The sequence below is a fragment of the Lampetra planeri genome, chromosome 4 (genome assembly GCF_965212315.1).
Source record: "Lampetra planeri chromosome 4, kcLamPlan1.2.h2, whole genome shotgun sequence".
In the NCBI taxonomy this organism is placed as follows: domain Eukaryota; kingdom Metazoa; phylum Chordata; class Hyperoartia; order Petromyzontiformes; family Petromyzontidae; genus Lampetra; species Lampetra planeri.
The window spans coordinates 12,216,187-12,243,215 of record NC_136110.1 but is presented as its reverse complement, the minus strand read 5'-3'; the positions used below and the strand labels follow the sequence as shown (position 1 = coordinate 12,243,215).

Genomic DNA, 27,029 nt, shown 5'->3' with positions numbered 1-27,029 from the left:
TGTTTTCTAGAATGGGGAACACTTTTTGAAATCTGGGGGGGGGGGGGGCGGGGAAAGCCACCCATTTATTTCTGTGAAGTTATAAACTTAGCTTTTTTTTTAAATTCCTGCACCGACGTGTTCACAGTAAAGGTGGGTCAGCACGTGACTGATCAGATCATGTAGTCAAATCGTTCTTGATGATGTCGCGCAACTGAATTGCCGGCTTATATGTGAACGTCTATGGTTGCAGAGGCGCCCGCGTTTAAGCAATTCATTTGCATGCAACTACGTTGCGCAACTGATCGTTGCCGGTGTTGAGCATTTTCGGGCCTTTGAGATTCTCGCAACTCCTGCGATGGGCAGAAAATCAGCGCGTGCACACACTCTGACTGCAAGCGATTGACTCTCCGAATAGTAGTGGGTGGAAAGAAACGTCCCGAGGCGGCCCATCCTGCCTGGCTCCCAACATTAATTATATATTTTTTGCACGCATGCAGGACATTCAACCTAAAAGTCAGGCCCAACAAATGGCATTTGCGGAAAGGCAGTTTCCGCTGCCTTTTTTCGTCGTAAAAAATAATCAGGTTTTTCCATGTTCCTGTAAACTACTGGCGTGTCGTGCCTCCTTCCCACGGGCACACACGCGCGCGTGGATCTGCAGTCTGTGCTTTGTGTCGCCGATCTCTGCCGGCTCATGTGACACAATGGGACAGGCTGTGAGAGGTACGAGCCGTTTTTTGTGCACCTGGGGAGGGCAGTGGTGATGTGCAAATTAATTAGCCATTTTTATTTAAACAAAAATGTAGGTAATAGTTGTGAGCAGTGACATTGCTGTTTAAGAGTCCAATGACATTTTGTCTGCTGTGTGTAAGGCAGATCGGGTATACGCAAAGTTGGTGCAGTCACACAAAGAGCACGCATGCAAACTTGCAGTGCATCTACGATATATACAACATATACCTATGTGCAGTGCTCTGTTCAATTGTTCTTAATACCTTTGGTGACTATTTAGTACAGTAGAGAAATGTAATGTCTTGGTTATGCTGCCACAAAGTACTTACTTTTGTTATTTGATTTTTGAATTACTCTTTGTAGCTGTATTGGGGCATTTTCATCTGTAGCACCTGGAATGCAATTGAGCAGAAAATAATCACTCCCAGTAAGGAAGACCAGTATCGTTAGCGTTTACCGTGTTTCAGTACACATTGTGTCCAGCGTCGTTTAACCCTGAAACACTTTTAGCGATAGATTGAATAAAGTTAAAGCATTACCGTGAAGTCGTAAAAAAGGATTGATTTGGTTATTTGATGCCACACTTGAATTCTGACATTGAGGTCAGGTATTTGAAATGAAAGAGCATTGCACAAAGTATTCATGTGGACTAATAACTTGAGGAGTAAATCATTAAATTTTTGTACAGGTAAGGAATTTTTCGTTAAATCTCTGGTATATGCGACGCCACATGTCAGCTAATGATTATAATAAAATGAGTTGTACCTTTCTGAAAATAAAAATTGTTCTTGCTAAAATTGTTACCGCAAAAACAGCTGGCGAGGGTCTCTACCTTATTTTCGTCGTGTAGATGTGATACCAAGCGTAGACACAAATGTTTTCGTGAACAAATGGCGTGAATTGGAACGATAATTTTTTTTTAGTTTTTTAAGTAACTTTCCTGCATAATTAAATCATGATTTCAGTATGGAATGGTTAATCTATGTTGGGTTGAGTGGTGGGGCAGCGGTCAGCACACTATGCTCACAACTCATCGCCCTGAGTTTGACTCCTGGCCATGGCTAACGTCTGTGGCCTGATACTTGAGCCGGTCCTGGCCCACCATTTAGACAAGCTGCACTGACCCACGAGGTGAAGTATGGGTAGAACAATCCCCATGACCGATATGGTTTGGGAAGGCCTTCATCCAGCAGTGGATTTACAGAGGGTTAGAAGTGATCATGTATAATTTAATTTATTGTTCACGTAAATAAAAACAAATGGATGCCCGATTTTTTTGTTCCAATGCATTCGGAGATTGCTTTTTATATATGCGTACATAAAACGATACTGCGTGCCAAGTCACTGTTAATATTGCAGTCAAGATGAGCGACAGTGATGGTTGCTTGTGAGCACTCCATGTCGGTGGTAAAATATTGACGCTGTGATTTGTATAGCCAGATTCACAATTGAGACTGAAGTGTTACTTTGCAACTATGGAGAATTTTACGTAGCCACTAGTTAAATAAAAAGTCTGTGATGACCACTTCTGTTTTTGGATGGGATGCTGACCGTAATCTCCAGATGATACGATACACCGCAAAGTAAGACACACTCGAAACTTTTAGATCATGTTGAATAAACGTTGGTTTATTATCTGGAGAATATGATACCGTGGAGAGCCGTTTTTTCGAAGATGATTACTCTGTAACAAAAATATGCTTTTTTGTTCCTGGGTAGTAAGTGTTATTTCCTAATTGCTTATGCCTCAAAAGTATAGAAAATGGCTATTATTCCCCACAAACTTTGCTTTTATGACCAGGGCAGTGATATTTTGAAATTGACCTATTTTTTCAATGAGAAAACGTGTGCATTTATGTATTTCGTTCACATAAAGTCGTGGTCACAAAAGCAAAGTTTGTGGGGAGTTATAGCCATTTTCTATACTTTTTAGGCATTAGCAAATAAAAAATAACACTTAGTACCCAGGAACAAAAATTGTGTTACATATTGTTATGAGTGTGCTGCTTTTAAAATGGGAAGATATGTCATCTGTAAGATTACTCTGAACAACTACATTGTTAAAACAAGTATTATGGAAGATGATTATGAACAAACTAGATTATACCATATCTTTTGGAAGACATATGAAAATAAAGGAGAAGAAATTGCTTCTTATAAATGAAAAAAAACCTATAAACTGTTTTTCTTTTACCAGGTAAAGCCCACTGAGCTATATAGTTCTTTTTCAGGAGTGATTTGGCCGCAAATGATAGCTCAACGAAGTGGCTTATCACGTGGACATTTATAGTAGCAGCCAATACTCTCAAACGCATGTTTCTAAATGTGGAGGGAAAAACCGGAGGACCCGGAGAAAATCCACGCGACCACGGGAAGAGTTACATGCAAACTCCACATATAGACATGTCAGGGTTTGGACCGAACCCACATCCTCTTATATACCAGGCGAGGTAGTTAACATCTCGCCACCGTGGCACCCATCATATGTTTTACATGCCAAGAGAGGCCCTGTAGCAGCATGCATTTCAAATCGGGAGATATTTATACACGTCATACAGTATCACTTAAAAGTTAGTGCTATCTTTTTTTGGGAGACAACTACACCGCAGGCTTTCATGGAGAATGTCTAACCGAATTGAAACAAATTTTAAACTCGGCTGTGCATTAAAAAGTGCTGGAATCTGAGTTTGCGCTGCTGCTGTTGCGACAGAATTTGGAGCACTTACGATGATTCATTGGCCTGGCCTTCACTGCTGTCTGCTACCTCAGGTGTCTGGCTTGCTCTTTTTTTTTGCGCGTTTGAACGCTGGCCAGTGCAGGTCACCGCAAACTACACTCTTTCGAGGAAATCGTGCGGAGCCTGTGGTTCATTGGCCTTGACTGTGATAAGCATGCGTGACTGGAGAAACCTATAGAATTTGCACGTTAATAAATTGCGCTGTTAATGACCACGTGGGAGGCCTTTGATACGTGCACAAATGCGTTTAATAATGAAGACCTCGTTCTAAAAATTGTCGTGATTTTATAAACAGAGATGGCCTTTGACCAGATCATCCAGGGTGCACCCCATCTCATCAGCTCTTGGAAGCTTATCGGGCTTGAGCCCGCATAGTCCTTGGATACGTGACCACCATGCCCAATAGGTTGCTGTAGGCTGCTGCGGGGCTACATGTTGGGCAGCAGAGGGCAGTGCAGCAAAATCCATTGTACTAGACCACGCCCCAACGTGTCTGCTCCCCGCCTGCACCAGCATGGTGAAGTATAGTCAAATAACCTGTGCGACCCGCACGGCACGAGGAGATCATTCAGCAGTGGCTGTACAAAAAGGACTGTACATGGCCAGTGCGCATACCAAGGTGATGGAATCAGCGGGATAGTGCCCGTGGGAGGTATGGTGGCCAGCGAGCTCGCTGCTGTGTGGAGATGGTCAGGCCCTGTGTTTCGATGGCCACAGTCTCTGTGGAGTTGACAAAAGAACACTGCCTGCTGTAAAGTGGACGTTAAACCCTCTGATAATTTGAAAGTGAATTCTGCTCCGTAAATACCATGTATGTGCACGTCGCCAATTAAAAAAATATTCGCATATAAAACAAAAACAATCTTGAGACTTTACCTCTCCTTGATCTGCCTTTAAAACATATCCGCTGTGTGTTGTTTGGGTGTCAGCTTGGCTAACGAAGGTAGATTGTGACATTAATTGCCCAGTGTTATAATTATCGTGAACGTTAGTGACACGAACAGCGGTCTTGTTCTCTCTCCACGGTGCTCGGTTGATAAAGGGCTGCACAACACAAGGGGAGAATTAAGTCGCACGTTGGTCTGCAACGCACAACTTTGTTAAGTGTCATTGAGAATGGATTTTGTTGCACGTAGAAGAGTGCTCTGATTGGCCAGATTATGTCAGTGAGTTGTCATGGCAACGGGAAGGATATACTCCGTCTAACATGGAGGGTTTTTGTGTTTGTGGCGAAATTCAGTTATGGACTAAAAAAAGATCTAGATGAAGCCGTCTTTATAGCATACTCACATTGAGGGCTTCATGTATTTTACATTTTGACCCTATTTACTGCTCTAAAATTCAATTTAAATGCATAGGCCTGACAGATGCCTCTCTTTGCCTAGATTTGTGCTAATATTCTTTTTGGCCGGGCTGTCCAGACAAGAGAGGAGGATGGGAGCCTAGCCTCGGGCCTCCCAGCCTCTGCAGTATAATAATAATTTACATTTGTAAGACGAATTTCATCCATATATATCCCAATGATTGAAGCCGAAAGGGCGAGATTGATTTTCATGGCTGAGTAATGTGCCACTGTATAGCAAAGTTGAAGCAACGGGAAATCCACAAACGTAATATGTTGTGCATTTTCAACAACACAAAGTGCATGAATTGCGCACACATTTCACAGCATTATCATTAACACCGCTGGCTGATTTGTGTCGCCTCAACCCACACTTAGGTCACTGACAGCATCACCGTCCGTTATTTTTCGTCCTCCCTCTCAGCCTTCGCCTCCACCTACCCTGTACACAAACCACTTTGCGTCACGCGTAAAGAAATGTACGGTACTGTAGAGTACAATATATTATTTATGTTCAGTTTTTTGGTGATGTTTTCATAGTGTACTGTATGTTATTGTACCCTGTATAATTTGTGTTAACGTATGCTGCTGTACACTCGCGTTAAGCACAGTATTTTTAGGCATTTAATGTAACTTTTAGGCTACGCTCCCCTCCCCCATATCGTCGCGGTTTGTGAAGTTTATTGCTTTGATTGACGTTTCGATATTTAAATCTTGTGGCGGGGTCCCATAAGCCCCCGGCTCTCACATAAACATTATAATGTAAAGAAAAACCAATGGGTTTGAAGGATGGTGGCAAGTGTTGTCTTGTTAAACTATGCCCTTAAAACTGAAAACTACTTACCTGCAGGACCTCTATTTAAATACACTTTCGAATTTTTTTTACACCCCTCTGTCAATCATCGTGTTTCTGAGTGCGGATTTGTGAACACACTTTGTAAACAGTACATAAAATAGTACGCGTTTTCAATGCGCTGTTCATATTGTAACAAGCGTTTATGCCAATGTTACTCTGCAGAGTAGTGGGTCATCGCTCCTCTTATCCGCATTGATACGAGCGGTATGTGAGGACTATCGCTTTACCATAGGAATATTTTGAACTTCTCAATGCAATTTTTTTTTAACAAAACCTTGCAACTCAATCACCCAAGCCAGAATGCCGCATAAAATGTTCAAGTAACCTACGAATCGTAAAATGGTTTTAACATGTAAATGTTTTCATTAGCGGTTTATGGTGGTAATTAGTAGTTAATTTTGTGTATCACCAGTGATTCCGAGTCAAGAGACCAGGATAGTTTTATTGGCAAGAGAGACCTGGTCATTCTTAAAATGGCTCTCTTTGTTGCCAAAGTGTGTGCAATGTAAATGTACTTGCAAAGAATTTGCCATGTAATCACTTTTTTATGCCAAAGATGAAGTTTTACAAGGTGCGACTTTCACTCCACACTTTTATCACCGTCTTAAAGTGTTGCGCAACATGTAATTTTTTTTACATTTTGCAATTTTTTTTCACATACTGGGCTATTCTCAAGTATGGCCTGTGTGTGTTTAATCATTAATGGGGGGGGGGAGGCCAGGACTACCTGAGACTTTGCTTCCTTGCCCTGGCAGGCTTGGCCAGCACACAGATCTCAACAATGAAGAAAACAAATTCTGGTGAGACTAGGCCATGAAGAAGGCTGTTTTTGGTGTAGGCCAATCAGTTTAAAAAACAATGCATACATTGTCAGAGCATGTTTGTTTGCATGTTTTGCCATACGTATGTGTGGTCAATGCAGAATGGATGCCTTGCAAAGTGATCTATTGAGAAAGAGTAAAACCTATTTAGATTTTTTCATAATTTTTGATACTGGCAAATAGGGTCCCATAGAGATCTCAACTCTATCATTTAAACCAGGCAAGGAGGGAACCAGACAAAGAAATCAACAATGTTTAGGCTATGAAAAAATTTGATACCTTTTAGAGGAATATAGACGAAAATAACTAAGGTGTGTATGTGTTATTTACTGTACTTTGTAAAGACTGGTTAATCCAGTTTTCTGAAGGAAAATATCCTTGTCCTCACATAGAAAATTAATCTTCCATTTTGAATGTTTGCCATGACCCCTTGTGACCTTATCCAACCAATCACAGTGCTGCTGCATATATACGATATCAATGATTTTGAACGCAGATTTATTTAGCAGTCTAGTAAATGGAGCAACACTGATGAAACCATTGTCGTTAGCTGCAAATTTTGGAGGAAGGTTTCACTCCAACATTAGCTTGAGATTGTCAAATAACGCGGCTAATATAAAAGATAGTAAGTTGAAATGCATCGGTGTGAATGACTTGCATGTACAAACAAAGTAAATTGCCACCTGAATACCTCTTTCACCCTCATTAGGGCTCATCAGTTTCACATGGCCTGTTTACCCTACTGCCACTTGTGTGTAGAAGTTACGTAGAATATTATGGGACCATTTTGCCAGTATCGAAGTATGAAAAATAAGACTAGGTTTTGACTCTTTCTGGCAATACAACAGGAGGTGTTGAGATGTTTTCTGGTGTAGGCCAGTCAGTTTCAAAGACTATGCGTATGTTATCAGAGCATACTCTTTGGTTCTTTCGGTAAAGTCACGTAGGTATAAAATAAATCACGACGTTTCGGGCGCAACACAAGCGTCCGTCATCAGGTGGGAAAGCATGGTCTGCTGCTGAGGCAGAGAATGTTTCTTTGCATGTTCACAAGTACTGTGTGGTTATTGCAGACTTGATTCCTTGCAAAAGGGTATCTATTGTGGTGCTTGAACATCTTAACACCTATTATTTTATTGCCAGAAAGGGAAAAAAACCTATTCTTTTTTGTCACAGTTATGTAGAATGTCTGCATTTATAAACTGTGGGGGCACCCATTAAAAATGGGATGAATACAGCCTCTGAAGGCTTGGGGAATGAGCCCAGAATCCAGACTGTGAAAACGCAGTTTTGGCATTGTTTCTCCAAACCCCGATTTATATATATATCTCTACCTGCATTGCAGACAGGCAAGGGTGAGGCACTGACATATCGGCAGGATCAGGTGTGCAGAGATTTGCCATTTTTTTTTCACTTGTTGCATTTTAGTAAAGACTAAATCTGAACATTTATAAGGATTTCCAGGTTCTGGTAATTTTGTAGTAGTTTATAATCAGTCTGAAAACGTAATTTCAAATTGGCATTCACAGCACTTGTTCATGTTTGTGTATGCAGTGTACCTCTGTTCATGCACTGTGGCTCATATGTGTGAGATTTAACCATTACGGGCAGTCATTAATTCACGCAAAACAATTATTTTGCAGTCACCGAAGTACCCGTTTTTGCAATTCAAATCTGGCATGGAACATACTTTGGTGAATTGTGGAGCCAGGCCAAAGACGGCATGGATTCTGTAGGCTCCAGGTTCCAGCTGTGTGTGCTCTAAGCCAGGTTACACTTCGTGCATGGAGCACATGCGTGTGTTCAGTGAGGTACGTCTCAACACACAAAATGGATTATTCACAGTTCTCCGATGTGGCGAAGACATCGTTGAATCTGGAGCCAGCGCTGAGAGGGCATGGGCCATGTAGAAGATAATTATAGGTGTACTGTACGGGGGTTATGCACTACACTCCTGCCCAGTACTTCACAGCCATGCACAGCACATGTACGAATGCCAATGCACGTCTGGATGAGTGCCTACCTATGCCGTAAGGGTCGTGGGGGTTATTTGATCATACTCCACTGCAGTTCAGTGCCGGTTAGCACAGCATATTCAGATCTTTACGCATTGCACTGTGCAGTGTTCGGCAAATGTCACGCATGTGGTCAGAGCAACTGCCATCCAAGTTTTATAGACCAACAGATCAACTTCTGTCCATCCCGTGTATTCATTCAGTTATCGGCGGGTGGCCCCTGACCGCAGATAACTACAGTTCCACTGTGTGTAGGCTATTTTTAAGACTGGTTATATCCCAGTTGTTATTTCCTGGAGATTCAGCACGGTGTTAAGAGGCGTCCTCTGATTTGCATCGAGGCAAGTGAATGATGTCGCATCGCAAATGACACTGGGAAGGACGCCAGAGATATTATTTCATAGGTGTCCCTTTATTTGGCCTCTCCATTAAACAGGAATGGATGGCGCTTCTTACAAATTGGTTATCCAATCTAGTTGATGCTGGATTATATATTGCACCCCGTCGTGCGTAAGACCAGGTGTGCTTACATCCGAAGTAGTGCGCTTGAATCACAAGTTGCCATTTGCTTTAACCCACCACCCTTGAGAATGTGATCACAGGAGATCATCGATTATCCAGTGGGAAGGGGGCCCGGATTTTCTAAAACGCTGCAAAATCACATAATTATTTAAATACATATTTTTTTGCACATTTTTGCATCACATGTTTTAGGTGTTGTGTATATGTATTTTTGTGTTTTAAACGTGTTTTAAATGTGTTTTCTACGTGGCATTGGCATAAATAAACATATAAATAGACAACAATAAATATCTTACTGGAAAAGGTTACTGTATTTACTGTACCGTACTTACCACTCTAATCTCGATGACTCTGCATGATACAACCACGTGTTTGACGATCGCCGGACTGGTTACAACATTTGCAGTTGTTTTGCTGGTTTCGCCGGATCAGCTAGGGACCTTCGAATAATGTTGGAAGCTGCCGGATAATCGTGCGCCGGATAATCGATGATCGACTGTATTTGTCACGAATGTGTGCTTAGATAAGGTGTGCTTATATACCAGATTCTCTGGTGTTGCTTATCGATTTTGACCTCTTGATCTGCCGTAGGCTAAATTAAGGGAAAAACTCACCATTTGGAATTGGGTTTTTGGGACTGAAACCCATTAAAGTAACCCCACGCTAGAAGCCGTGGTTTTGTTTCTTGTGGCTGCCCGGGATTTTGGCTGTTGTGTTTGTGGTGGTGCCGGCTCGGTCGGGCGCTGACACGGCCATCAACTCCATGAGCCACACGTCCTCCTGCTGCGATCACGGATCACTCTTTTAGCAAGAGCGCGTTTCCTCACACGCAACGTGGGGTCATTGTTTACGTGTTACAATGCATTCGTGACGTGCTCAGGCCTGATAGAGAATTCATGTTCTCATACATTTGGTTGATGGTTGTTCGTAATTACCTGTAATAAACGTATCTTTATGTACTGTTCTATATAACAAAAAAAACACGGTGAACCCAAAATTAGGTTTAAATGCTGTTTAAAAAACATGAGAGTGATGTGCGTTTTAATTTGCTGCAGCATGCACACTTGTGCCCTGTGGTGCTGGTGCATTTATTTTTAACTTAAACTTTTTCTCTGCTGCTCTCTCACTCTGGCTCTCTCTCTCTGTCTTCCTGTGCGTTTCTTTCTCTCCTCCTGCTCTCCCCCTCGCCACTCGCCTCTTGTCTCGCCCTTGCACCGGCTGCGCCTCTGCAGGAGTCTGTGGGAACGACGTGCAGTGGTGCGTGGCCCAGGTGAAGGGAGCCATCGATGACGACATCGCTGAAGGTGAGCAAAATCGCGACCCCCCCCCCCCCCCGTTCACCGACGGCTCCACCCCCTCCCATGAAGCGTTTGTTCGGTCTGCTTCTACAGTCGCCTTTCACCGAAGGTCTCAAGATGAAAATTTGTCAAAAGGCGTCACGGTAATCGCATTCGGTAATTTATTTGCAAACATTTCACAAATGGGATTGTACGACAATTATATCATTAATATCTGTCTGGACCTGTTAAATGATGTAAAATGCAAACTGTTGCATCCCAAGGCATCGTGCAACAGAGAAGAGCGTCAGGCCAGGAGTGGAAGGGGGCGTGTGGTGGTCATTGCAGGGGAAAGGAGTCGTTGGGTTGTGGGTATATTGTAGGGCAATAGGTAATGCTGCATAGTGTGCTCGAGAACTACACACTGGAGGAGAATTATGTACTTGGGGTGGGAATGCAACTAGTGAAGGAGTAGAGGGGCAGGAACTGCTACACGGTGGGATCAGATTCAAGGAAAATACGCGAAGAGGAACGGCATTGTCTTGGGTAAGAGGAACTTGTGTCTGAGATAGTGGCTGCAATGCTGCATGCGTTGGCAGCGACTTCACCCGCGCGGTGCAATTGCTACGTGCGGACGGTACGCCGTGGTGCCTGTCAAAACAAGAAGCAAATTTTTTTTCTTCCTTCGGCGCAGTTGGCAGCGGTCTGGAAAGTCGGGCTTTACATTTTTTTTTACCGCTCATCGTCAGCAAACATCTCCGCACTTTACATGAGTGTGAGCTGACGATTCGGGTGGTGGTCTTCCTCGCACTGCCGGCACTGCTGGTTTTTTGCAAAACATCGACATTACACGAGTGGCACCGTTGTCTCGTAGCCACGCCTGTCAGAAGCATCAGCCATTTTCCATTCGGTCCCGAGCCTTAGTCTTGTGTAGAGCATTTCCCTGAATGTTAGTATTCCTGCAAGGCAATGTGTGTTAAATTACCATAGTAACTAATTCACCGTTTTCCATGACCGATATTCAGTTCAATAGACAGTAAAGATGGGCTCGCAAGGTATCACTCACTGAACATAAGCAACTGGATGCAATGCTCACTTAAACAACTTACGTGATGTCACGGGGTTTTGACGTGAACATGCCACGATTTGCGAGGTTGAAATTTTGGAACGTTAAATGAGCCAGCAGCCAATCCGGGTTGGGATGGCAATGCCAATTGCTTTAAAGCTGTCGCCACACACCATGTAGTGAATCACATGACACTAATGTTAAGCTCCAGTGTGGTGGGAGCAAGAACACACTTTATGTAATGTATGGCGCGTAATGTTCACCGAAGGGAAGTGAAAATTTAACTGTGAAACCACTTTTCGCTTTAAACATATTCAATGATCACTTGTCTCTTTAGACCATACAATCATATGATTTTCACATAATTAGTCACATGGTTGAAATCTTTGTAAAATGGTATGACTTTGGCTGTGCTTGAATCATTTTCATATCATCCTTGGGAGAGTTTCAAAGTCGCAGAGCAACTACAACGACGTTTATTTTAACAAAGCTCAGGAACGGTCTTGGGAAAAGTCAGCCATTAGGACTCAAGTGTTTTTGCCCACGAATGGGAGGAGTTTAATCCTGGCACGTACTTTATGAATAACTAGCGGGAATTACTCGGCGTTGCCCGGGCTATAAAGACAGACGCACACATCGACTTACACACACTTACAGACATTGACCCACACACAAACACATCGACTTACACACACACGTATGGACTCATACACATGGAGTTACACATACATATCGACGTACACACATACAGCGACTGAAACACACATCGACCTACACACACATCGACCTACACACACATGGACTTACACACACACATCGACTCACACACATACACACACACAACACCCTACACACTCACGCATATGGACTCACACAGACATCGACTTGAGATACACACACATAGACTTACACACACACACATGGACTTACACACACATATGGACTTACACACACACATGGACTTACACACACACATACAATGACGGAGCCAGGATTTTGAGGTGGGGGGGGGCAACCCCTCCAGCAATGAAAAATGATAGTTGGTAGTAAGTAAGGACTTGTCCCTTGCTTTTTATTTGACGCGTGTGCGGCGATGGCGCAGCCATCGATTGAGGGTCGCATTCGAACCGCATTGTGTGATCGGCATCGCGCTCGCTGAAGGTATGCCTTCAGGGAAGTCGTGTACTGTATACGCAACAGCGCACAATTCTGAGTCCCTTATAACTGCTTTGCAGTTACTTATTGCTAATTATGGACTCAGACTATTGTCCTTTCATCTCAAAGAGTCTCTGGCACGTAATAATATGCTACACAGTGGCAGTGGGGGTCGCAAAATGGGTTTGTGTGCTGCAGTGAAATGTCCTTCCATCATGCAGCTAACGTGCCCGGACGTTGTTGCTGTTGTTGTCTTATGGACCATTTGGGATCAGATTTTTATTTTTTCTGCTCCTGAAGTAGGTGGTCCAGTCAATTTGTATAGGTTATAACCAAAGTGCTCTGATGCCATGAAGTGAATGTTCAAGACCCAGTGAAGTTATGATTCAATAAGTCATTGTACACTGAGTGTTTTAGAAATAATTGAACGGAGAAGACCGATGATACCGCAGGAGATCACAGATCACTGTCAGGCCACGGTTTAGCTGCAGTTTTAAAAGAGAGGTATGCAACATTACATTCAATCCGGGAATCATTCAATTTTTTGTCGTCGTCAACAAGAGACGTTGAGAGATGTAGGCAATGGTAACGAGACAGGATTTCCTTGCACATTTTGCCGTAATTATGTTCCCGCCTTCACTAAACAATTTCCTTTTGCCAATCGGTAACCTCTTTAATTTGTTAACTCGTGCCACGTTCAATAACCCTCAGACTCAATTGCACCCACCGTATCTGTTGGCCATCTGTGCTCTCGTTGGCTTTCAGTCGCAACATCGTGAGAAGAAGCCTCGCGGAAAAACTCGCATTGACAGTCGTTCAGGTTCATGAGGGGAAGCTCAGGGTTTTTTTTATTCACTGCAATATGATTAGTTTTTGGCAAGGTGAGTTCTTGCGTGCAATGTGGCTGGACCGTAAAATGCCCCCGGCTGGTGCCATTCGTTGTTTGATCGGTGAAACGCCGTCAATGTTCGCTGCTATTTGCTTGAGGGCGACCGTGCTTTTATGCGTGTGTGAGGGGGGGGACAGGAAAATCGGAGCACGTAATTATGTTTTTTTTAAATGTCCACTTTAAGCAAATGGTTTATTTACCCCCTCCCTGTCCCATACATTTCTAATGAGAGATATATGACTGTAAAAAATAAAGTGTCCATAAACCAGTGTTGGGTTACCCGATTTAAATGAAGGATTGCATTGTGTTATGAAATAAACTAAGCAAAATGCCGGCATTAAAATAGCAATGTACAAATAAAATGTGGAAATACAATCCTGGAACAATGTTGTCTATGATGAGTCATAAGCCTACTAGGTACGTACAAAATATAACATTTCGGTGAGACATTACTGCGCGATATTGAGATAAAACACGCTTGAGTCTCCCCATACTTTTTCTTGTCTTGTTCGCTTAACATTGCAAGGAAGTTACATGGATTACTTGGTGCATACAAAGACAAAGATCCCTCGCGTATATCCTTAACACACTGTTGGGGCACGTGCCGTGAGCATCCATATATTAATTATATAATACATGACATAACACGTACGTGGAAATACCAGTGCTTCTATTTAGATCTGGTGGGTGTATCTGCTGGGCTTTTATGTCAGTTGTAAGGAGAAACTTGGTTTGATATGTATCATGCATGGATACGTGATTAAGTGTATGGACATGTAGCTACAGACATAATTTGTGCGCGTCAGTTCTTCCTTTTGACTGAAAAGGCTTGTAACTGGGAAAATGCTCTTGCAGGTTAAGGGCACCACGGTGGCGAGATGTTAACTACCTCGCCTGGTATACAGGAGGCTGGGTTTGATCCCGACCCTGACGCCTGCTGTATATTTGGAGTTTTTATGTTCTCCCCGTGGTCGCGTGGGGTTTTTCTCCGGGTCCTCCAGTTTTTCCCTCCACGTTTCAAAACGCGTTGAGAGTAGATTTAGCTTCTAGAAATTTCCACATGATAATTCGCTAATTCGTTGAGCTATCATTTGTGGCCCGGTCGTTTCTCAAAAAGAACTATATAGCTCATTGGGCCTTACCTGGTAAAATATATATTTTTAATAGTTTATGGTTTTAAGTAAATCTGTTCCAACAACTAGTGAGCATTTCAGTATCTTTGAGCGCTACGTTTTGCAGTTAGTGATGTAGGAATGTTGTCGTTAAACTTGGTGCCCGTCTGCTTCATAGCGGGCGTTGAAGATCCCGTGATGTCATTCGCAAGAGTTAAAACTATTAACTGTGTTTTTTTATTTTACCAGGTTCGGCCCACTGAGCTACATAGCTCTTTTTCAGAACAAACCGGGTTACAAATGATAGCTCAACAACGTGGCTGATGTGGAAATGTATGGCAGCCAATTTACTCTAAACGCATGTTTCTAAATGTGGCGGGAAAAACCAGAGAACCCGGAGAAAAATTCACACAGCCACGGGGAGAACGTGCAAACTCCAAATATACAGCAGGCATCAGGGTAGGGGTCGAACCCACGACTTCCTGCGTACCAGGCAAGGTAGTTAACATCTCACCACCGTGGCACGAAAAGAGTAGGTCATAGTGTGCCAGCATCATGTTCCAAATTGAAAAAAATTACCTCTACGAATGACTAAAATTACCTAGCAATCATCACCCACGACTGCGACAACTTCGCAGGAACAATTGGAATAAATAACAAAAAAATACCAATTCAGGAGATAAGGAGACACGGATTATTTTTCCCGATTTAGGTTCGCAGGTCTGTCGTGCTTTTTAATGTAGACTTGTCTAATTGGAACTAAAATGTATCACCATAATCACTCAAGTGTAATTATTTTCTATATTGTTGACTCAATGACATTTTTTCCATCTGTTTGCAATGTGCAATTGTTCTAGCAGCTTTTGCCAGTTGAACACATTTGTTTTGTGCTAATGCAGTTACAGTACATTATAATTGTACTCTTAAGAGTTTCATTCCATGTCGTGCGATGACAAAATGCCTTGCCAGAACTCAGCCAGCAGTGCGCATACACACTGTGGTGGAGGCAGCCTGCAGGAGATGACCTCCCAGAGCTCCTTCTGAATGGAAGGCTTCCTGTGACTCGTATATCACGCAGCATGAAGAGTGTTGGTCACCTGGCAGTAAACTGGCAATTTACAGCAATATTTATAGTTATGAATTATCCAAATGTGTTTTTTTAGGGTTTTCAACTGGAAGCAGGATTAAAAAAAGTTTGCGTACCCTTTGTAAAAACTTGTTTTTGAGGGTCGGTGTTGCCATCCACTGGCCAATGTCGGGAGTACAACATGAGCAATTTACTATAGTTACAGGCAGTCCTCGACTTACGAACGGGTTCAGTTTCTGAGTCCCGTTCGTAAGTCGAACGGTTTGTAAGTCGGTACACAATGATATACTATATTTAAATGCACATACGGTGAGTGATGTACAATGTGTTACGGTTAAAGAAAAAATCAAGTATTGTTAAACTCGTGAATAAGAATACATATTGTACATTTTCATGTAATACTGTATAGTAAATAAAACATAAAATAAAGTAACATGAATACAAAAATAAATCTGTTTTATTTTCACTTACCTAGGGTCCTGATGCTGGCTTGCTTGTCGGAAGGGGTGAAATGATTCCTTACAATTGCACACACACGGGGGCATGCACATGCACAGACGCCCACACACCACAACAACAACCATATAGTCGTAACAGGCTGTGGGAGCAAGTGCTGTTAGCGAGCAGCACCTCTGAAGGCCGGCATGGCACATGAGGGGGTCGGTGGCCAACACCACGCCTGGCCGCCTTTGACTCCCAAGTGGCGATGTTTACACATCGCACCAGGTACTCATTTGAGTCTGAGTCAACCTCGGGGAGGCCCAGGACCCATTCAGATAATCGTCACTTGTATTGGTCGTGAGTGAGAATCGAACTCGGGTCGCTGGGTTGGTAGCACAGCATGCTAAACCGTTGCACTACTGCTACCCACACACACGGGGGCGGGGGCACGCGCACGTACACACACACACTTTCACACAATTTCACACAAACACTCCCAGGGTTTGCTGTGACCCATTCCATCTTGCGGAGGATCGTTCCGCTGAACAGTCGTTCCGTGGTTCAGTTCGCAAGTGCGAGCTCGCGTCTCATGAAAGCTGGTTGTTCGTAAGTGGTGATGTTCACAATTCAGGTGTGTGTAAGTTGAGCACTGCCTGTATTCCACTTTTACAAATAAAGACTTAATAATACTTTCATTTTATATAGCATCATTTGTAATAATTGCATCCCATGACAATGTACAGGTAGTCCCCGACTTACGATGGAGATGCGTTACGACGACCCCATCGTAAGTCGAAAATATCGTAATTCGAAAATGGCCTAGCCTACCCAGGAGTCTTAAAGAATGGTGACAATTTAGCAAAACAGCAATTTACAGTACCGTACTGTATGCGTACAGTACATCCCGGCAGCATCCCAACGTACAGTATCGTACCTCGTATGCTGCTGCGTTTGCCTGCAGCGCGCAATGTTAAATATTTTACAATTTTGTCATATCGCTATCGCCATTGTAAGATCGAAATATCGTAAGTCGGACCATCGTAAGTCGGGGACTACCTGTACATTAACTATATGTCCTTTAAATAAAAAAACTAGGATGTGCAAATATGCTCATTGTGGATATATATATTTTTAAAGGAGTTAGACCTTTTTATTTCTTCCATAGACTTTACAACACTTTTTGACTAAAGCACTTATTGGGGGAAAAAAATCTTGATGTATAAAGCTTGTGACCATGTTGAGGCCCATCAGCTTGCTGCACCCAAGAACCTGTTTTAATTACAGTCGCCAAACCCAGGATATCTATTGTAGTCCGCAGATGCGTTATTTTAGCTTTTCGCTCATAACTCGGCAACGCAAGGGCGTAGAGTCTTTTATTTTTGCTTGCACACCCTCAGACTTTTGAACGTGGATGTGTATAACGTTTGAAAAAGTTAAAACAAACAGGGGGTTTAATTTTATATATCGATATAGATATTAATGCTGTGGACTAGCGTCGGTACGATTGAAAACCCTGCTTATTCGACGCAGCCGTTGTATTGAGTAGTTACCCACATTATTTTCAGTGGGCGTGAATTTTGTTCAGGGCCTTGAAATTGCGCGACGAAAAATGACTCGTCATGGCGATGCACAATACAGAATAAAAAAAACCTAATTCCCCTCGATATTGGTTGCAAGGTAACAATAGCGGCCAAAATATACTCTCACTGGACATTGGCCAACAGTATTCGTGTCTCCTTCCTGCCCCATCGTCTGGATTTAGAGTACAGCCCGTCGCGTTTGCATGTCGCTTCTGTTACGTCTCTTGCTGCACCTTCCTCGACTTTGTTTTGTATCTCCTCCGACCTGTGAATATGTTTCTTGTGGCCACTCTTCCGTGTCCTGTATCATCTTGTCTACACTCTCTTGTCCTTTGTCTGCACTCTTTATTTTCATTGTTGAATATTTTGTACTTTATTACCGTCTTCTACTGGGACATTTTTGTCAGCAAAGAAGAGGCTTTACCCTTTTTGGCAATAGAATAGGAGACATTAAGATATTCAAACACCAAAAGACAATGCATATATTATCAGAGCACGTTTGTTTACAAGTTTTTGCCACAAGCATGTGTGGTTAATTCAGACTTGATGCCTTGTAAAAGGTGTCTTTGGTGTTTGAACATCCTAACACCTGTTTTATTGCCAGTAAGGGTAGAACCTATTCTTATTTTTTCAGCACTGTCTCCTCTGTTACCCTTTTTTTTACAATATCACCTGCATTCTATTTTTGTCCTGTTTTGTCAATTTCGTTCTGCCTCCATCGCACATTACCCGTCTCCATGTGCCGTGTCAGTCCTTTCACCGACAGAAAATTGCCAGAGTGATCATATGATTTGCATTCAAAAATTGTTCTTGCCAACATGATTGGAAGGATCTTTCCTTTCGGTTAAGAGTTGTTTTTCATCAATGCAGTCTGTTCTCCGGTTACTTGTGTTTTCATAATGCGAATTGGATACAACGCGATCGAGCGGATGGAACTACGTCGCGGTTATACGGCTGCTGCTGGATGCTTCTAGATGGTACCCACGCGCCTCACTCTTTGTTCAGCCTGCGTTCGCATCTCACTTGTTTTTGCGGACTGTCCTTTACCCTCTATTATATATTATTTATTACTACACGATTTTCCATAATGTGGTGTTCTTCAGGAACGCAACTACCGCGTTATAGGAGATTAAACTGTACGTGGATGCATCGTTTCGACCCTGCTAAGGACTGTCGTCATATTGTGTAAACTGCAGTATGGATGTTAACTTCTGCCTTAGTTTGGATTGAGGTCTGAAGAGGGGCCTCCTTAAGTAAAAATTTAAGCTGTGTTTGTAGCTCATAACAAGCAGGGTACCCAAATTAGCTCTGCCGATGGCTGAACTCCATGTTCTTGGCAGACTTGGTTCATTCAACAAAGGGCACTGACTTGAAAATGGTAGTGAGCAGCACTGTCTTGACATTTTTGGGGTGCAAGATGACAACTCATACTTCAGTGAGTGGTTGGTATGTCGCAGTTGACTTTAATACGTACAGCTTAACGTTTTCCTCGCAGTGCTCTAAATCCGAAATAATTGGCCGTTGAATCTTAACACACTCTTAAAGTCGGGCGAACAAGGTTATCTTTGGCGTAGTTAACAGAGCTGGGAAAAACATTCTCGTGAATAAATCAGGAAGCGAGAGTCCGATGGGTGGGGCACGTATACAGGATGGAGGGGAGGGCAGGTTAAGGAGACGGGAATTGCGGTGGCAACCCTAGGGGTTAGCGAACAAGGAAAAGATGTCGAGCCAGATGGAGGGATATTTTAAGAGCAGACGTGGTGGGATCAGAGGTGTTGACTGCATCACAGTGGCAAGAAAGATTATGAGACGTGATCGAGATCATAGCATTGGGCAGCGTGACCTCTTGATCTTCGTGTTAATTACATCGTGATAGGCGCTCACATGGCCATAACACGTTGCCACATACTCCGTGGTTTCACAAGCTTCCGGGTGTTCCACGGAGGTGCAGGGTTTTTAGCATTGTATTTATAGGCATAGCATTGTCAGTGGATTTCTGATGTCCCCTGAGGTTCATGAACAATTTTTTTAAGAATCACTTGGTGACAAGAGTAGTTGTGAGGTTAGTATTACAATCTAATGATGCTCACGTTAGCAATCGTATGCCAATGTTCCAGTGGTGTTTGTTCAACAGACAGCACCATACTGATGAGGCTAATTGAAGTCCATACCATTCAAATGTTGGCATCTTAGTCATTGGCCAAATTAATGTCTTTCAGATACTATATATACAGTTGTCTGTTCTACTGAACAATACAGTTCACAACAATGAACTATATCAAAGCATGGTGCCAGAAGTGACGACAAGAGTCAAACAGAATTTTAAGGAGGATTGGCAGCCAAGCGAGAACTTGCGTGATGATGTCAAATAATTGATGGAGCGGAGGAATTGGATTCCAGGTGAGCCGTGAATGATTTCGGCTGCACAGGTTTTTGAAGTAGGTCGGGGTGAGCATGGGGAAATTTCACAGCTGACATTCACGATAATTGCGATGATATTGGGGATTAAAGCCTCGTGGCCATGAAGTTACTTCCACTGTTGGTTTTGTCAATATTAGTGACAATTATTTGTCAAATTGGTTTTGTTCGACGTTAGTCCACACTGACCGAGTGGACGAAAATTACCAAACGTGACGATCACTACAACTACCCACCAAAGATCGAAGCATGACTTAACTTTGGTGAGACAAAATTCACGAGTCTGAATAAAAATGCGGACTCATAATTTAACCAAATAATCTTCTAGAGAGCCATTTAATAAATAAGAGATAGTGAACGGCATTAGCCAAACAGACTAAGAGAAAGGCCAAGTACAATTCACAGACTAAGACTTGACTAAAAAAATCTTAACGGGTTTGTCGTCGACTAGACTATTACTTAAAATAAACATCGCTGACTTAATTGGCACTGGTGTTTACTTAATCTGTTTCTCTTTAGCAGAGGTCTTGTATTTTACCTTTCAGCTGACAGGGCCGAGGAGATTAACACGTGTTCAGAGGCACGTCATCAATGGCTCGTATCATCGGCCTCCGGTGAGCCATTTTCACGGGTCATAGTAAATAAAGAACTTGTCATCATTTTTCACAAAAGCCTTCCCACCCGCGCATTTGTCCCGAACCCTCACCCAGAAGGCCACTGTGGAGAGAGAAACAAAATATCCCTTTTATGCTGCGTTGTGAAGTTTACGGTGTAATTATAAATGCGTGCATGACTTAAAGCTGGTCTCCCATGGGAAGGTTTCCTTGTGAAAATGTTTATGGATTACCTCCTGCTTAAACTAAAATGTCAGCACATGTGCCTGATGTATTATTATTATTCCGTATGCTATTAATAGGCTCTCCTTGGCACCTGCCTTTGAGGCTATCTTGGATGCAAAACAGTTGCTTTAGCCGTCTGATGTCGTTTGCATTCATTTATGGTCCAAGATAATCGTTGCGAACATTAACCATAATGTAGCATTATAATTATTATGGATTGGGGGTGGCTGCTTATACCCTAAAAGGCTGAGAACCCACTCACTAAAGCCAACCCAAGCCTGTTCTAAAATACGTTTAACTCAAACTAGTTTGGAGAGGGACGTCACAGTACTGAAACTATTAAACTATAAACGTTTATATTCTTTGGGTCTTTCGGTAAGGTCACATAGATATGTTCACGTAGATAGGTTCACGTAGATAGGTTCACGTAGATAGGTTCAGAGAACCTATGTACGTGACTTTACCGAAAGACCCAAATAATATTAATTTCTGCAGTTACAAAAGATTTATAACGTTTTTTTTTTATTTTACCAGGTAAGGCCCACTGAGCTATTTCGCTCTTTTTCAGAAGTGACAAATACTCTTAAACGCATGTTTCTAAATGTGGACGGAAAAACTGGAGGACCCGGAGAAAAAGTCACGTGATCACGGGTTAAGAGACACGCAGACTCCAAATATACAGCAGGCGTCGGGGTTCAGATCGAACCCACAGACCTCCTGCGTAAACTGGCGAGGTAGTTAACATCTGGCCGAGCTCGCGGAGACTCGTGTATCATGGAGAGTGGGGAACAGGATCGGTGCCGCTGTGCTCCTCCCGGAACGCTGTGCGGTCATTCCTGAGCTGCCGAGCCGCTTGCTAATGGTCCCCGAAACATAGCGATGAGTCAAGCTGTGGCTGGCATTGAAAATTCATGACCTCCCTGCGTGCGACGGCGATCGCCGCGGACTATGAATTACACATTCCAAAGTTGAGTAGGGGTTTGGGCTATTTGTGTGCTTTAAGTACGTGTAATGAAGAACTGTAAAGGTTGTTGAGAAATGCATGGAAGTGTCGGCAGAGCTCTGCCCTTTGAAATCTAGGTTGAAAACATCTCTTTAAAACTAATTTTTGTCTTTAGTTTTGTTGGCCTTCCCCTGCTGCACCACGGATTAGCACGGTTGGCCACGTACGTTGCTAAAGAAGTTCAACACACATGCAGAGTAGAACGCACGCTGGCAGGTGTACGGAGAGGCACGGCCTGAGAGGAGTCGGTGGGAGTGGCCACACATATCACAACTATGGTAGATGAATCGAAAATGACATTGGAAAGAGCCGTTTAAAAACCTCACACTGGTTGTGTAATCTGACATCGCATGTTAAGCCGCACGGTCTTGCTCGCTCGTCAACTCTCACGGGGTGCCACGTCTGATTTTGTAGGGCAAGTTAAAATATCAACCCCCTCCTCCTCACCACCAGATTTCATGGTCGCTTGAGAGTGCCACATTTGTAGTGCTTTTTAGGTCGGTTAAATCTGAGATGGCTCTGCTTCCCCTTTACGGTGGCTCTGGTGGCCAGAGTCCATTATGGAACTCGCTTTGCATCTTAATAAACAACGCTGTGAAATTTCTCCTAAAATTATAATTAAGCTATTAAACTATGTGTTTTTTTATTTAGCCAGGTAAGGCCCATTGAACTGTATAGCTCGTTTTCAGAATCGACCTGGCTATCACAAATGATAGCTCAACGAATTTGGATTCTCATTTGGAAATGTACGGCGGCCAAATACCCTAAACGCGTGTCGGTTATAAATGTGGAGGAAAAAACCGGAGGACCAGGAGAAAAATCCACACGACCACTGGGAGAACATGCAAACTCCAAATATACAGATTTCAGGGTCGGGATGGAACCGAAAACCTCCTGTATACCAGGCAAGGTAGTAAACACCTCGCCACCGTGGTGTCCGTAATTATGGTGTCCCCGTTCCCACCCCCTCCGTTAGCAATTTAAGCTAATTTGTGTCAAGGAAGTCAAGTCATGAGGATGAAATGTCCCTTCAGAAATAAATCAACGCATCATGTTGGGGAATAAGTGTGGAGGTGATACCACAGAACGGAGTTTGGATTTCTGATAAATCTGCTGCGTCGCTTGCACGTCACTAGGCTCCACTGCTGTACGCGCTGTTTAGAAACATTTGGCACAGGTAAATTATTTTGACTTCATGTATGTTTCATGCCCAGGGAGAGGCTATATGGAATTGCGTCAAAAACTAAAATCACGGAATGTGTATCTGTGTGCTTGTGGGCTGTGTTTACACAAAGTGGCTCATTCTGGTAAACGCCCGCTCGGTGAATAGGCAGGCAGGGAGGGGGGGGTGTCATTAGTTGAAACCAGCGTAGAATTAGTTGTTAACATGCTTGCATGCATGAACCTGGATAAAACCGATAGCCACGTGCTCTCAAGTGTCTCGGATTGCCCGTTTCCCCGTGGCATCGCTCTGAAGCCGCACTCTACCGAAAAAGCTTTTGTGACATCTTTCTTCCCCCCTCCCGATGACGAGCTTCGTGGCACTTACCTGCCCGTCCGGCGCTTCGGAGGCAACAACAGCTGGTAGAGTTCCGCACAGATTTGTGAAACTTTCCGAAAATTCTGAGATTGTGAGATGAGCCGGAGTATGGCATGGGGTACGGCAAAGTGCTTCGCTGAACTCATTCGTGGACGTCCCCTGAGTGGTACGCTTTCATACACGTGGAGGTTTCCTCGTGGATACTTTGTTTTCTTTCCACATGCAAATATCAGAGTATTTATACCAGAGGAATCTGATGCTTTACAAAGCTCTTTTTCACGAATGTCCAGTTGGGGCGGGTAAGAACGTTAAAACAACAAATATTACAAACACATGATCATAGTGTAAAGTACAAGAAAGGTAAACAAAATCACTCAAACACATAGAAATAAAACCAAACCATCCCCATCCTACCAGGCAAAGCCCACTGAGGCATTAACTTATTTTTCAGAAGCGATCTGACCACAAATGATAGCTCAACAAAGTGGTCTATAAATTTGGACATTTATTGCACCAATTTAATCGAATTAGTCTCAATGCATGTTTCTAAATGTGGAGGGAAAAACCAGAGGACCAGGAGAAAAAAATCTACGCGACCACGGGGAGAGGCATCGAAATTGGAAAACCATCCCCAAAGTGGGATGTTTTTTTTATGAACCCTCTTAAAAATGTTTCTTGAGACTCTCAATGCGAAAAAAAAAGAGTGCGATGTGCAGTGAAGGTTTTCCCGAATAAATGCATTACGCTCATTACTATTATGATTGCATATTGTAAGACCTATTCCTGAAAAAAGATTTGGGCTTGGATTCACATCAGGAAATTTGATCAAGACATGTCTGTAACAGCTGTAGTCAGATCCAAGTCCCTGGAGTATTGGCTAATGGCCTGAACCCATCAACTGCCAGGTTACATCACGAATGCCATTAAAAAAAACAGATTTTATGTGGGGTTGAACGAGTGATACTTGTGATCGAATAATATTTCAGCCACGTGATGATGCACGTTTGACAAATAACCAGATCTGAGTATTGTCTGCTATTTTGCTGCAAGGAAACTTGGGCTCTTGCAGACCTCCAGTTTCTTTGGGTAACTCTTGAAGTTTTTCTTCTGCTGCCAAGTAGACGTTAGAGAGTCCGTGACATATTTGTAAGCACAGACAGTGGTGTGCCACTGGCACGTTGCACAAATTGCTCCCAGCGTGCCTACAGGATGTATGCTTCCTTACTCTTGTTCTTTCGGTAAAGTCACATAGGTAGAAAAATAAAATGAAACAAAAAATTATTTATCACAACGTTTCGATCGCAACACAAGTGGTCGGCCTCAGGCGGAAAAAAAGAATCCAGCAGTGAAACTGCTGAACCAGCGAGAGAGCTGTTACAACAAGAGGTTATTTACGTGGCGATGGGCAAGCAAGCGGAGTCTGAACTGGAAAGGAATTCAAGATTGTATGCTTCCTGGCTGGGTTGATGTGCGTTTGTGCTCAGCTGTGCCTGACCTCATCACAGTTGTCTTGGACCCACTTTTATACTCGGCTGTGAAAAGGGGGCACTCTTTAAGCTTTTCCCATTCTGATGACGTACATATACTACATCGGTTTTCCTTCCGATTCTGTTCCGATCACGTATACGTCATCGGAACGGAATTGGATGAAAAACTAAAGTAAAATAACTTTATCGGTACGTCTTCAGACGTATCGGAAGATGTACCGAGGCTCAAACAAAGGCAATGCGGGAGGGTGTTTGACAAAGTTTGGCACCAACTATCATACAGTCTTGCTACAGTTCTTTGCGGTGAGTACAATGTCTTTAAAAGCAACGGCGCTACGCCTCTCTAAATAAAATGAACGCTGAGCCGTTTGCGCTTTGAGATTCGACGGTGAACGGGACACCCACACCCTACAACTTGCAGTCATCTCGCAACGGGACAGGATTAAGCACACGTCAGTACATTGCGCGCGGTGTGCCTTGAGAAGAAATCCGATGCCAAACTTCGTGCTAGGCCGCAGCAGCTGCTGACATCATATCCGTAAGCTGAAGAAGCACCTCAGTGACTTAAGTTTCTGAAGGACGCCGTAACCTCGTGTTAAACTGTAAAGATAACCTGACTAAATGGACCCCAAGGTAACCCAGTACTTGGCACGTGTACATCAATGGCTCCGATGGTCAATGTGATTTTTAAGTTATTCCTTGTTGGGCAGGCACTCGGGATGCAGATTTCAAATTAGATTAAATCCAATCACAGCAGATGTGAACAGACTTGATGGATTCTGAGTCTGTTGGATCGATATACATTTCATTTATATCCATTATATATAATCATTTAATTGGGATTGATTTGAATACTGTATATGCACAATGCCCTGTTATACTATTACTCAACAGCACATAAGCCTATTACTTGAATGCTGTTGAGTAAACAGTACCATAGATTTATTTTGTGATGGTAACATCTGTTATTATTTACAGTAACATGTGCAGCTAATTTCATGTAATATCCAAGAAGCTGATCAGAATGTGAAGTGATCTTAGTTGGGTTACATTCAATTTTCCTGACAAATGATTCCCATCGGTTAGTCTAATTGCATTTTCAAATAAAACCACGTGATATTCGAGTTCTAAACGGGACCACTCGCAACGCCCCCAACACATACAACCCTACGGGAACCAACTTAAACACTTGTGTTTATTACGTGCGATGAAATGTCACGTTGTGCTGATGCGTACAATAATGAAGAGTACATTAAACTTAGGGCATTTGTATTTGGTGTTCTTCTGCAGCGTTTATGGATGCGTTGTTTCAAGATTGATTGCTTCCCTGCGGGATGGTGGTGGGGGGGGGTATGCTCATTGTCAATAAGACAATTAAGAGACACAGCAGAGTACGAATTTGCTTTGGTTTTATGTGACATCACATTGTGGAGCAGGTTGGCTCTTAACATCCGCTTGCCAACAAAACCTCCGTCTCTCTCAGCCACTGCTGGGGCTGTTGATGGTGCGTATGGAATGGCCGACGGGTCGAGGTTTGGGGGGCGGGGTGGGGGTCTTGACGCTGCAGCCTTTTAACGAGACAGAGAGACAATACAGAGAGACTTGTGTCGCTCAATACAAAGCCTGTCGATCGCTTAAGTCATTGCACTGCTTTGGGCACAAGGCTAAGAGAGGTGCGCAGGGAGCCGTGCATGATCGCTGGGCGCCACGGTGGTGAGATGTGAACTACCTCGCCTGGTATACAGGAAGTCGTGGGTTCGATCCTGACCCTTGACGTCTGTTGTATATTTGGAGTTTGCACGTTCTCCCCGTGGTCACGTGGGTTTTTTCTCCGGGTCCTCCTGTTTTCCCCTCCACATTTAGAAACATATGTTTAGAGTATTTGGTTGCGATAAATATCTGCATGATAAGCCACTTCGTTGAGCTGTCATTTGTGATAGCCAGGTGGCTTCTGAAAAAGAGATAATATAGCTCAGTGGGGCCTTACCTGGTAAAATAAAAAATAGTTTAACAGTATAGTTTTTAAGACTCATGCACCTGTGGAGCATCGTCTCAGAGTGAGTAATGCAGACGTGGCGTTTCCACTCTCAGAATGACATATGCTTAAAATACAGCAGATAATCAGACA

The 27,029-nt window shown here is 43.1% G+C and overlaps 1 protein-coding gene across 1 annotated transcript in view; it reads left to right on the top strand.

Annotated features, from left to right (window-relative positions):
• The window catches only part of LOC144717701 (serine/threonine-protein phosphatase 2A 55 kDa regulatory subunit B beta isoform), a 205,224-nt gene that overhangs the window by 10,863 nt on the left and 167,332 nt on the right, over nucleotides 1-27,029 (top strand). Inside the window, exon 2 of the mRNA XM_078593268.1 lies at nucleotides 10,240-10,311. Within this exon, the coding sequence (XP_078449394.1) occupies nucleotides 10,240-10,311 (72 nt within the window). The remainder of the gene's footprint in view (nucleotides 1-10,239; nucleotides 10,312-27,029) is intronic.